The 14775-nt window shown below is 26.6% G+C and overlaps 1 protein-coding gene across 1 annotated transcript; it reads left to right on the top strand.

Annotated features, from left to right (window-relative positions):
• The first annotated feature begins 7627 nt into the window (after positions 1–7627).
• LOC103486419 (exocyst complex component EXO70H1-like) lies at positions 7628–9849 on the top strand. Its single transcript, XM_008444373.3, has one exon. It carries the CDS (start codon positions 7716–7718, stop codon positions 9639–9641), a length of 1926 nt encoding a protein of 641 aa, XP_008442595.1. The 5' UTR covers positions 7628–7715; the 3' UTR covers positions 9642–9849.
• Positions 9850–14775: the final 4926 nt, after the last annotated feature.

Here is a 14775-nt window from a genome sequence, read left to right as displayed (position 1 = left end):
AAAGAACGCCATAAAACTAAAGTGGAAAAACTCAAAATTCAGAAGAAAAGTTACCACAGATTGAAAATTTTTCATTTTGTGCAAAAAAATCATTGCAATCACACGAAAATAACTCCGAATCACTCTTTCAAAACCCTTTCTCTCACTCTTAAACTAAATACCAAAAACAAAATAATAAAATAACTAAAGTTAGCATACTGATCGAACTTGAAAGTATTTTTTGGATAATTTGAAACTAAAGACATAAACTTCTTTTATAGTGTTCGGAGCTCTTCTAATACTAAACAATTGCACTTCTAATATTTTGCCAAAACACAATAGGTTAATATATAAGAGAGAACATGAAAAAGTATTTTGAATATGTATTCAGTAGTTATATTAAGGGTCGTACAGAATTTCAAATTCAAAACTAATAATATTGTTTAGAGACAATGAGATTATGATGGCCTTATTGAATGTTACGTAGATTTTTGCTCAATGAGATATGAGGGCAAGAAAGAGAGAGCTAGAAAAGAGGTTGGTGACCATTAGTTTTCCCTTCTCTTTTTTCTAAGGGGAGAAATTTTGGAACCCTAGAAATTGATTGAGGTGAAAGGAAGTTGATTGAGATGAATGATAATAAATGAGAAAATTATGTGGTGCATGTCACATTTACATGTTGATTTGTTTTTGATTTTTGATGACTTTTAATGATACACACATCAAGGAATATACCTACAAGAAGTCATGAAAGCTTTATAGAAATTTTATCTTCTCTTTCTATGGCTCTTTCCTCCTTCTTTTCTTTCTAATTTGTTTATATAATATATATATATATATATATATATATATATATATATTTAAATAAATTAGACAAATTAAAAAAGACAAAATCTTGTGGCTTTAAGTGATGGTAGAAAAAAGATTTAATAAATGTAATTTCATTCTTTTTCAATTACAAACCTTTCTCTAGTTTGTTGAAAAAAGGGACCCAATTTGTTTAGTTTCCATATACATCACTAAGTTCACACTACCAATTATATTCAGAGAGATGTTGATAAAGATGAAGAAAAACTTTATTGTCCACATTTTAATTATTGCGAGAGATATCGTTGAAAATGATATTAATCGACTATTTAATTACAAATAGACATATAGAATATTCGATAGAATACATTTTAGTTCGTAAAGTATTAAGAAGGATACTCGTATTTAGTTTGTTAATTTGTTTAAAACATTAAAAAACTTAAAAACAAATTTTCATTCGCGTCAAACTCAAAACTAAAGAGTAAAATGGGAAGAAGTTTTTTTTTTCATAAAATTGAAAAAGAAAATTCAAATCTAAAGAATCGAAAGGATTATCGTTAAAATAATAAAGAAATAAGGCATTAATTGATTTATGTATCCTAATTACATTCTTATTTAAAAATTGAATTGAAAGAAGAACAAACATATACCATCATGATAGGAAGTTTCCTGGAAGAAAACAATAATATATTTTCCCTATCTAAAAAAATTGATGTCATTAATTATTGTCAATGTTTGATCATTTAAAACATCTAAATTAATGCAATAATCAACTCCTTTCCACTAAGTAATTCTTAAATTGGCTACCTATTTGATCAAATTATATTAATTTAGTATTCTTATGAATAAGTTTTTGCCATAGAAAGAGAGTATATGTAAGAAACAAAATGTTATAAATAGTTAATTAAAGATCATATAATAAGAAATAAAAAAGAAAAATCATTCATTCTTTTTTTAATTTTGATATGCTTTAGATAATCCATATTGAAAAGGATGTTTATAGATCTCATAATCTTCATATGCATGTGGGTAGTTACATAATTTTATTCATTTTTGCTAAGACTTCCAAACCACCAATTTGAATAATAATGCATGGTATAGTGCAAAATTAAATATGATATCATCCACATCCATATAAAAGCATGGGTTATATAATAAAGTCAAACAAAATGTAAATATAACTAACCCATTATGTTTCTTTAGCCTATGGATTTGATTATAGTATAATGAATGCATATAATTAATAATACACACTAAAATATTAAACTTTTTTTTTTTTGAAATTGTCTCGTTGGGTAATCAATTGCAAGAAAAAGTTCAAACGTTATATACAACTTTTCGAATTCACATTTTGATTTCAAATTTGTCGTATGCATTATATAATCAAATGTTTAATAATTTAGTTGAAAATAATAAAATCATCGTGTCATTTGAATAAACTTTTTAAGTGGATTGTAATATGTCATCGTGATAAAGGGATAAAATTTTGATTCTAATAAATGTCTTGATTGACCTACCTATCCAAAAGAAACAACTATTTATTTAAGTTAATAAATCAAATTTAATCTATCCTAATAAATCAAATTTAATTTGTCCTTGAAGCTCCCATTATAATTTTATAAATTATATTAAGATAACTAAATTAATTTGAATACCATCTACGCACCTCACACGATAGATAATGTTGAATTACGTGAGTTAGTTTAAATTAAATTAATTTGTAAAAATTGTTCGACATACTTTATATATTAAATTTTGAATCACCAATAAATTATTACTTCAAATGATATTTATATTTATACATTGATTAGTATTGATCTTTTAGGTTAATCGATTAAAATTGGAGCATGCCTACATTTTTTTATTTAAAAGTTCAACTATATTTTTAGTTATTTTTTAAAAATGGGTATTTCTAAACATTCACACACACATATATATTTCCTTTAGAAATTAAGTAATTGGGGAACATAAATATCTTATTTATTTAATAAAATTAATTAAATTTGTACGAAATTTGATGAAAGTTTCTCAATATTAAAAAGATAAAAAAGAAAAAAGAAAGATAAATGGAAGAGTAAGAAATATGAATACATGAATAAAAATTTTTAAAAATATATTCTCAAATTTGGCTTATTATTAAACAAACAACAAAAGTATAAAATTAGATAATTCAATTAAAATATTAAAAAATAGCCTATAAGTTTATAAATAAGAAATCAAATTTCTTATCAGAGAAACAATAAAAGTATAAAATTGATAATTCAATTCAAATTTCAAAAATAGCGTATGAGTTCGAAATAAAATATATATATATATATATATATATATATATATATATATATAAAAAAGAGAAGTAATCAAAAATAGATAAAACCAACACGTGTAGGTGACGCAGCAGATTAAATGGGAAACCCTTTACAAAATTGCATCATCCTAGTCACGTGCCTTTTTAGTAACCGAACTTTTCCGTTACCTTTCGCCAAAATTGTACGGCCGGTTTTTTCTTGTCGCCAATTGACAATTTTGACCCTCTCGCGCCACCGCCGGTTATTTTATTTTAAATCTAATTTCTACTAATTTCATATATATTAAATATATATTGAACATCACTTATCAAGTAGCACGTTATGTTTTTTTATTTTGGAATTTTTATTTTTCTAATCCATTTTATTTTGTTTGAATTTGAAGGACTTCGACCTTTTTTTTATATATATAATTATTTTATTTATTTAAATCCTTTCATTTTCTCCATGATTTATTCATTTATTCTATATTAGTATTCAATATAATATTTCCAATATTCAATACAAATTTTCTTATATTTACATTTGTTGTGTTCTCATATATCATTCTATAAATTTTAATTAACCTTATTTAGTTATATAAATAAAGTGATCTAAGTATCAAAATTGTGATGTAATAAATGTGAAAATTATTTTATACTATTATTACTCCAAATATATGTTCAAATGTTACGTTGTAGATAACTATTAGTGAACATTATTTTCTCTTTTATAAAACTTTAGATTAAAATATATTCTGTTTTATATTTTAAGGAGTGTGTGCAAGTTGTCACATGGTTTTTAGAAGAAAAAAAAAAAGCTGTTTACATTTTTTAAAATGAATGTATATAAAAATAATCACACTTTTTATTTTTATTGTTTTTTAAGTATAACAATGAGCGGATTCAACGATTCAAACCTTTCCTTGGGAAGAAGATTAGGTCAATTGTCGTTGTGTTAAACTCGTTTTGACATCACACATTAGTTGTTGTATAAATAATTTTTACGCGATATAATTAAATTTACATTTACCCATCAACTTGATTTTTTTGACAACTCAATGATTTAAATACTATATATTGAATTTTTTTTTCTTTGGTCTCGATGAAATAACTTTTTAAAGTTCACGGATCAAATTGAAAAAAAAAATTATATAGACCAAAATGAATTAAAGTAATATCTTTAAAATTTTAATTATATTGTATGACTTTGACGTGTAATCTTGTTAATTAGAGAGTTCACTAATTAAAGATAAAATCTTAGGTCTATTCTCTAAATTATACAAAATTTCAAACTAAAAGAAAATCAAACATAATTAATTTTACATTAGAATATATATATATATATATATATACACACACACATATAAGGCAGCCAAATGAGAATGTCAATGTCAACAAATCTAAATAAGTCAATGCTTTTGAATCTTTTAACACTCAAAACCCCCCATTAACTTAGCCTAATCATTATTATTTAATATATAATGTGCCCCATGCATATAATGCCCTTTTTCTATTTTGAGCTTTTATGATTATTATATTACTCCTAAACCTCGACGAGAATATCAATTATTTTTATCTTTTCATAAATGCGATTAAATCCAAATAATAATAAAGGAAAAATTCAAAATCGTCCTCGAAAGATGGTCTTCAAATGACATAGTCGAGAATCCAAAATGTAGAGATCATGGTTCATTAGATTCAAATTAGGACTTACTTTGCAATTTACCTCATATTCAATTATTATTATTATTATTTTAGAAATGTTTTAAATTAAAGCAAGAGATGAAGAAATTAGAAATATTAATTAATTTATATAAATTTAAAATTTGAAAAAATAAAGACAAATTTCTAAATAATAATTTAAGATTGAGTAGTAAAAAGAATATTTGAGAATTAAACATAATCGAATTAAATAATAAATTTGATGATAAATAAAAAAAAAAAAAAGAATGAGGTTATAATAATTGAAAATGAAAAGTTAAAATGGATAGAAATGAAAATAAAAAGATAAAATTAAAGGACCGAACATTTGGGAAGTTATCGTCCACCAACAATTCCAATAAATTGGGTTCAATATTTAGCACGTAAGCCCTTGCTGACTTTTGAAATAACCTTCAACTTCAACAATTATCAAATTATTTGACCATATCAACTCAACTTCCTTAATCAAACTATACTTTATCAACTTATTATTACCCCCATGTCAACTACCTACCTAATTGTTTTTAGTAATTTAATTTACTTTTTCAAAAATTTATTTATATAAATTTAATATAATATCTAATCCTCGTTCTTACTTATTAGTGAAATATGAAAAAAAAATCTCAACAAGTGAAATTTGATGTTAAACATGAATAAAAGAACAATGCATGGACTTAAGCATATGACCTCTCTAGACGGCCACATGTTTTGATATCATCTCAAATCACCAATTTACTTAAAAGCTTGAGTTGGAAAATGAAGGTAAATTTAATATAATATTTTACTTTTCATTCCAATTTGAAAATAATAGAATAACTAATTACCCTCATCTAAGAAAAATGTTCCCTAAAAGAAATAATTAGTCAAACAAAATTTGTTATTTAAAGTTGTTTGTTGTCTCAAAACTAAGGTTGCTGTTTATCAAAAATTTCTGCTTGGACTAATTTCTTAAGCTTAATTATTGTTTGAACCTTTGGTGACATAAATGCTTACATTAATTGATAACTACATTGGACAAATCTTCCAAATAATAACAATTGATCATAATATGACCAAACTTTTTGTTTTGTTTTTTTTTTTTGTTTTTTCGTTTTGTTTATTTATTTATTTATTTTACTTTTTGCATTTTGGTCCTAAAAAATGCTTTCTTTAATATAAGGATGAAAAATGCTCATTGACTCAATCATATGTATATGAAGTTAAGTAATTGCACATAATTTGAATATAATGTCATTGGTTACATTTGTTTGTGTGAAACCAAATGGTTTAAATTTTGATTCTTTTTTATTTAATTTCTTCCCGCACAATGACCTTTTTGAACTTTATCAAATTATATCAAATGTAGTTATTTAGACTTTTAATTTTACAAAATTAATTGCAAACTTTGGAAACTATAGTTTCAATCTTAACCATTCTCACAAATTCATTAGAGAAGGTTTCGATGAAGTAAAAAGTTTATAGTCTAAATTCATATAATTCTCATAAAATTTATCGTTAAAATAGATTTTATTTCCTCCTCTCACAAAATGTGTTCATAAATGGAATGATTCAACATTATAAATCACATCAAACAAAATTATTTATCAATTACACATAAAAGAAAATGTGTCTGATTTTTTCTTCGTCCCATCAATGAGAAATAACTACCAAGCTTATTTTGATAGTTATGTTTATTTGAAATTTGAATTGACCTTTCTCATTTGATTGATCCTTTACTATATACCACCAATATATATATATATATATATATATATATATATATATATATATATATATATATATATATATATATATATATATATATATATATTCATTGTCAATCATTTGCCCTATTTTCCTTGCTTTCCAAATATAATTCTTTAAGAAATTATTTCTTACTTGCTATGTAATTTTCCAATAATAACTTTTTTCTTTTTGGTTTTTTATATGAAAATTTAAAGGAAGAACACATGTTTGGATCATACAAAAGTTGGTTCTTTCTCTTAAAATTATGAGATCATCGATATGATCTCGTGTAAATTATGTCTCTCGCGGTCTAAGAAAATATTGATTTTTTTTCTTTATCAACAATAGGAGATCGATTCATCCAAAAAAATATCTATTTTTTTTTTCTTACTTGTGAACTTGATATATGAAGAAGACACAACGAGTGGAAATCAACTTTAAATGAGAAATAAGTAATATTGCAGGAGCTTGAACATATGACCTGTCAAGATCATATGCTCTAATACTATTTTAAATCATCGATTGACCCAAAAGTTTAAACTTGCAGAAGAAAACGTGAAATATGTCCCTATAATAATAGGATTACGAATTTATTGAATGTTTTAAAGTATTTACATTTTTATCAAATTAATTGTTTCTTTTTTTTCTTTTTAAGATTTCAAGGTTAATTAATGTGTAGGTATCAAAAGTCATATTTTTCTAACTCAATATACAAAATCTACTCTAAGTGACTAACTTTTATATGGTTGTTTTGTCAAAATTTTACTTAACATACTAATAAAACTATAAATCATAAGTTATTATATCAAATAAAAAAGTGGATATTTCCATCTCTTACTTACTGTTTACCATCTAAGCAATGTTTTGTAAATGAGAAAAAGAAATACCAAATCCGACGTCGTATGAAATAGGAGAAGAAATAAAGTTTGAGAATGGTACTCGGTAGTCGCCGTCCTAAACGACGAGGCAAAGGCCTCAAAACGCGCAACCTTTGGGTCAATACACGTGTCATTTTCTTTTTCTTTTTAATAAAAATCCTAAAAAGTCAAACGTTTTTTTCGTTGCCGTCGTTTATCCTCCGAACGGCGCCGTACTGTACTGCCTATAAAACCCAACTGCATACCCTCAATTTTCACCATTCTACTAGAAACGAAAAAAGAAATTGATCACAACAATCATATCCTAAAACTGGTCGTCTCTCAACTTTCGTGATTGTAAAATGCCGAGAAAAGGAATGAGGAGTCTCCTTTTCCAGTTCTCGTCGCCGTCGAATAATTCCATTTCGAGGTATTCGATCTCGTCGCCGTCGAGAACGCCGGCCTTGACTCCACGCCGTAGCTTCAACGACGCCATGATTGAACAGGCCGTTGAATCTGCGGCCGCGATTGTGATGAAATGGAATCCAGATTCTTCGACTTACGCTAAAGTTACTTCCATGTTCTATGAAGACAAAAGAGAAGCCATGCAGTTTATTAAGCGCGTGAATGATCTTCAAAAAGCCATGCATCTTATGGCTTCTGATGATTCCGTTTCCTCTTCCGATCGCCTTGTTTACGCTCAAGGTTTGATGGAAATCGCCATGAAAAGACTTCAGAAGGAGTTCTATCAAATTCTCTCCATGAATCGTGCTCATCTAGATCCAGAATCTGTTTCCACTAGATCCTCTCGGTGCTCCACCAGATCAAGCACTTCTGTTGATTTCGACGAAGACGGAACCCTAGACGATGAACTCCAAGTCGTAGAAGATTCCATCTCTGAAGTTGAGCAAATTTCTTCTATTGTTATGGAGGATTTACGAGCCATAGCCGAGTGCATGATCTCCTCTGGCTACGCTAAAGAGTGTGTCAATATGTATAAAGTGATTCGTAAATCGATCATCGATGAAGGTGTGTACCGTCTCGGACTTGAGAAATTGAGCGCTTCGAGAATCAATAAGATGGATTGGGAGGTGCTTGATCTTAAAATCAAGAACTGGTTGGATGCAATTAAACTTGCAATTAGAACGTTGTTCGTTGGTGAAAGAATTCTCTGCGATCATGTCTTTTCCTCATCTGAATCCATTAGAGAATCCTGTTTTGCCGATATATCCAGAGAAGGCGCTTTGCTTCTGTTTGGATTTCCCGAACTTGTTGCAAAGAGTAAAAAATCTCCGGAAAAAATGTTCCGTGTTCTTGATATGTACTCATCAATCGCCGAAAATTGGCCGGACATCGAATCCATTTTCTCATCGGAATCCTCATCAGTAGTTCGATCTCAAGCTCTAACCTCACTCACGAAACTGGGCGAGTTAGTTCGTGCCATTGTTATGGATCTCGAATACTCGATTCAGAAAAATTCATCCAAATCGCCTGTTGCTGGTGGAGGCGTTCATTCCTTAACACTTCTCTCGATGAACTACCTCACTTTCCTCGCCGATTACTGCAACGCTTTGACGGATATTTTCGCCGATTGGACTCCGCCTGAAAAATCATCTCTCGAACATATCTTCTTCAGCAGTACTTCAGAAACCGACGATTCTCAATCGGCTTCTGGAATCTCTTTACGAATGGGATGGCTAATTCTAGTTCTTCTCTGTAAACTCGACAACAAAGCGAAACGCTACAAAGACGTTTCTCTTTCGTATCTGTTCCTAGCTAATAATCTTCAACACATCGTCTCTAAAGTCCGATCGTCCAATCTTCAGTACCTTCTCGGCGACGAGTGGATCGCGAAACAGGAAGTGAAAGTAAGGCAATTCGCAGCTAAGTACGAAGCATTAGCTTGGGGAAGAGTCTTCGATTCCTTGCCGGAGAATCCAACTGAGAAATTCTCACAAGAGGAAGCTAAAGAGATCTTCAGGAACTTCAATATGGCGTTCCAAGAAACTCATCGGAAACAGAAATCCTGCTTCATTCCTGATCCAAAGCTTAGAGACGAAGTTAAATTATCAATCGGAAGAAAGCTCGTTTGGTTCTATGGAGAATTTTACCGAGCGCAAAAAGCTTACGGCGGTGCTAATGAAAAGCCCTACATCAGATTCTCTCCGGAAGACATCGGTAACTACCTTTCGGATCTCTATTTTGAACCGTCCGATTGGGCAAGTGTTTCCACATCATCGCCGTCGTCCACCTCCTCCTCTCACCGGCGGGAACCCGGACCCCGTTGATTGCAGCTCCGGCAAGGGAATATTCTTACTTTGTTTTTTATTTTTATTAAAAGAAAAAACTTTTTTGGATAATCTTTCGGTATTTTCCCTCCGAATTTTGGATTTGCATGTGAAAGTTGTAATAGTAAATAATACGGATTTAGTAATGCTTTGGCATTTTGATCTTAAAAAGTTGAATAATATTGCTTCATAATGACTTTTCCATTTCCATCTCTTTCCACATTTCTTCGCCATAAATAATTGCAAACAAAAACTTGGCCTCATCATCATTATTATTATTACCATCGCTCGTGGTTCAAATCTCTCGAAGCTACATTTCTTGATTTGTTTTAAGAACAAACATCTTCAACAAAAATTCTAAAACTATGGATGTAAATTAGAAACTTGTAGTGGCCTTAAATAAAAACTGGACCACCATGCCATATTTAAGCCCATTGCTAACATTCTTAAAAATGTTAATAGTTCAATGGTTTAATTCTTTTTTTTTTCTTTCTTTTTATTGTAATTTAGTCAACTTTGTCACCCACCTTGATGGTATTTCTTTTTCTTTCTTTCTTTCTTTCTTTTTTTCTTTAAATATATGGTCTCTAATAATGATAAAAAAAGATATTGGCTGCCTAGCTATTTCAATTATATAATTAACATTCAAAGAAAATGAAGAGTTTAATGGTACAAATAAAGAAAAATGACAATGAGAGTTAACCTAATGAAAAAGAAAAATGTTACATATTGAAATTTTGAAATCCAAAAATACCTTTTCTTTTCTTTTTCTTTTTTTTTTTGGAAAGTTTAAATATTATTTTGTTTTTAATTCAATTTCTCAATCTTTTTCTAAAAACACATTTATGATAATATTAAATATCACTTTAATTTTTATTGGATCTCTTTTAATAACTTTATTATTCATTAATTTATTTATTCAACAATAAATCAAAGAAAAAAATAGATAGGTTAAAGATTTGATATTCACTTGTATCGAAAATCATGAAACTATGAGATTTTTGAGAGTTAGCTTAATTAGCTTTTATCCATTACTTCTCTATTATTCATGTATGCATATATATTGTCTATATCTAACCCTTTTTTTTTTATGCTATGCTATTTCCCATCCATGGTATAAAACTCGACTAATCTTTTAGGTTAAAAGTATTTTAAGTCCCTTTTGACTTTAACTATTATATAACTTTGCTTTATATATTTATATTGATTTTGATTGGTTCAATTGAATATTACTAAACATCTTTTGACACATGAATAACGAATAAATTAAAAATCTAATAAACCAACTTGTTCATAAATTTGATAAGAGGTCCCCTCATATATATGATATTTGTTGCTTAACATGTCACTACATCATGCTATTATTTTGGTTGAAAATAGAAAAAGAAAATCGAGACTCATTTTGTTACATATGTATATAAGTCAATGATTCTCAAAAACAAAGTATATCAAAGGTAATAATAAAAAAAAAATCAATGGATGATCTCATTTGGAGAATTATAAATATTTTATTTATATATATATATATATACTTTTGTATGTATGTATTTATAAATTTAAAAGTAAACACCTATAGTCTAGGAACAATGTATTGAAATTTCATGCATGTGATATATTGAAATTTGAAAGAATCATTTATCTTATTTGTTAATTATATAAATTTTGAATTTAACAAAAAAATGTTTTTTTAGTATATCTAAATTTTAAATTATTGTGTTTTTTCATGAGGAGATTTTTAAATATAATAAAAAAACCAAAATATTTACAATATATAACAAAATTTTAAACTTTATCAATGATAGAAAACTTATATTACTGTCTATCAATATAACTAATAGGAACATATCAATATAACTAATATGAACATATCAATGTCTATCATTAATATAATCTTAAATTTCGCTATATTTTATAAATATTTTATCAAAATTCATCTTTTTTTTTGACAATTTTTCTTTTATTCTCTATTTACTTACTTCTTAAAAAAATATTAATCTAAAATTTAATTATAACAATCCTATAATCCATAAACGAGGAATTATAATTGAAAATTCGAATTCATACACTAAAAACAAATAATTGCATATCATCCCACCAAAATAAAATTTCTCATTCAACAACATATTTTAACTTTTATTTTTACTTTCTTTTGAGTAAAAGATTTAACTTATGTCGTATTTTTTTTTTCTCATTTTTTTTTTCAAAGTTGGAGGTTTTTGAAGAAAAATAAATAAATTTAATGTACACGTCAGAAAGGGAAATTAAAGTTTTGTCTAAAAGAATAATTAATTAAAGCTTGAAAATATAAAAATGAAAAAAACAGGTGGCAGTGACCGTACGATTACGGGTGTTTTGTGAAACGATGAATATTGTGGATAACGACAGTTCCAAAAGATAACGTCTTATCTGTCATTTCTTTCTAACACGACAAAACCTCCAACAAAATATAGATCCACTAAATCTTCTGATTAATTCGAATAATTTTTTGTCGACATTCTCATCACTATATAGCATTATGAAATAGTATTTTTTAAAAAAACAAAATCTAACTATCAAAATATTTAAATCGCATAGAATACTTTTGAAAATAGAAAAATTCGAACCCATAACATAAAATATCAAAGCCACCCTAATCAATACACAATAAATTGGTCACACATACTCGAAACACGATTGTGTAGTTTTTGATATACGATCTCAGACATACTATGTCCTGAAATGCCCTAGGATGAAAGAATTATTCTTTAGTTACTGTATCTCGGGTCTTAGTGGCACCGTGATGAACCGAAATAAAAGAATTTTACCTTTATTTTATTAGATCTCATGCATATTTTGCCTCGAGATACCCAGAAATAAAAGAATTCTTCCTTTAGTTATTCGATATTTCGGATCTTAATTGCACCAAGATAACCCTGATAAAAGAATCATACATTTATTTTATTCGATCTCGGACATGAAATACTTCTTCATTTAGTTATTTGATCTCGAACCTTAATTGCACCGAGATGACTTTGGATTATAAATAAGAAAGAATATATAAATCGAAAAGACATATATGAAATTTACAAAAAAACAAAAGAAAAATGATCGCATGTCGTGATCTTTTCTTATTTTGTTATACGAACTATAAATATTTTTTATTTTTGTTACTTTTATGTAAATTACTCTTATTTAATTTTCATCCCTATTTTTATTACATCATAGAAAAATCTATCATAAACAAAAAAGAAAAAAGAAAAGATAAACATCGAAATATAAGTGATACAATCAACAGACATATTTATTGATTAATGTATATTTCTTTTGCTTTTATAAATTTTTCAAAAATATTTATCAAAATTGAAAATTCTGTAAACTTAATTTTTTTCGATATTTAAACCAAAATGAATTTGTTAATAGTTTTAATTAATTAACTTCCACAATGGTGTTAACATTTTGTATATTATTAGTTAACTATCATAATGATGTAATTTAATTACTAAGCGTGTTCCAATTTATTTGATATTAATTTAATGATAGTGAATGGATTGGGACATTAAAAAGTCAACATTAGTAATTTTCAAACAAGACAAAATGTCAACATTAGTATCATGAAAATTAAAAATCTCATAAAATTAATTATCACATATTCCTAATTAAATTACAACAATCTCAATCTTTTTAGTTTACGTTTTTTCTTTTTTTTTTTTTTTTCTTTTGGTAATGTCAAATAAAACTTTAAAATTTTAAGTTTGTATTTAATAAATTGTTGTCTTTAATTTCATATCAATGGATTTCTTAATTTTTATTCTGTGTTTAGTAAATCTTAAATTTAATAAAACTTCCAGCTATTTTATTTTAGTAGTAATATCAACGAAAATTCATATTGTAATTTAATTGTTTAAAAAACTAAATACTTGTATAATTTATTTATTTTAATAGTATTAAATTATCAGTTCAAATTATAATTTTCATCCTACAATAAATGATTCTTGATCGATCTACTTTAAACAAATTCTTACTTTTACGAAACCTTAAGAATCCAAAGTATTTTTTATTTAATTTGTATTTATCGAAAAAATTAAAACCACGTCATTGGAGATTACTATTAAGCAATTAAAAGAAGAAAAAAAATAAGCAAATGATACCAACTAGTAAATATAAAACATTGTTTGGCTCGATTGTCACGGTAAGAATGACCAACGTATATATTATTTGGTTTAGATAAATGTTGTTTGACATAGTTGAAATTGTTTGAAATATAATTTTATAGGATGATCTATGCATGGTTAAATCAATATATTTCTTTGAACTATTAGACACGAAGTTTTAAAAGATAATTAAAAAGGTATAAATGAAATAGGATTTTTTTGCAATTTTTAAATTGGCTTGAGTAAAAATGAAATTAGTAATAAACTTTAATAAATATACACTTGATTTTTTACTTGAACCTAAAGATTTTCTTTTTTTATATTTTATATATAGCAATATATATTTTTATTGTAATTTTACTTTTGTTGTTCTTTTCCTCTTAAAAAAAAAAAAACACTAAAAGAATGGTTTTCTATCATTCTTTGTATGCATTTTAAATTTTTATATATCGAAATTAACACAAGAAAAAATATTTCAAACAATTTTGATAAATATTGATAGACTTCGATAGATTTCTACCTACCAATGTCTATCAACAAAGAAATATATCATAAAAAAGAATGAAACAGATAAATTAAAGAAATATATCGTCATGAAATGTTTATGAAAGATTAGGGTATATTCATTCTTTAGAATTATATATTTCTTTAATTTATCCATTGCATAACTTAGTTGGATCAAATATACATTATAACCTCAAGTTTGGTTCAATCCTTGCTCCACATATTCTATCTTTTTTTTTTAAAAAAAAAAATCATTATTTACAAACAACTAAAAGTGGAATTTTTAAAACAATTACCCAAAAAAAAAACGTAATAATCCAAATTTTTTGTCTTGAGTAACCACAATATCATTTTAAATCCCAATTAATTTAAAAAGATTTACGAAAGGTGGAAAATAACATTATAACGTTTAGAATGACAAACGTATGGAAAGTAGAAAAGAAAAAGAAAAAGAAAAAAGTATTATTAAACGAAATAAAATCATGGGAAAGTGAAAGCAA

This window comes from Cucumis melo, chromosome 4, assembly GCF_025177605.1.
Source record: "Cucumis melo cultivar AY chromosome 4, USDA_Cmelo_AY_1.0, whole genome shotgun sequence".
Taxonomy (NCBI): domain Eukaryota; kingdom Viridiplantae; phylum Streptophyta; class Magnoliopsida; order Cucurbitales; family Cucurbitaceae; genus Cucumis; species Cucumis melo.
This window is presented reverse-complemented; position numbering and strand designations above follow the sequence as displayed.

Bases quoted from the DNA above. Each gene is read 5' to 3' on its own strand.
- LOC103486419 (XM_008444373.3), top strand. From the start codon at position 7,716: ATGCCGAGAAAAGGAATGAGGAGTCTCCTTTTCCAGTTCTCGTCGCCG.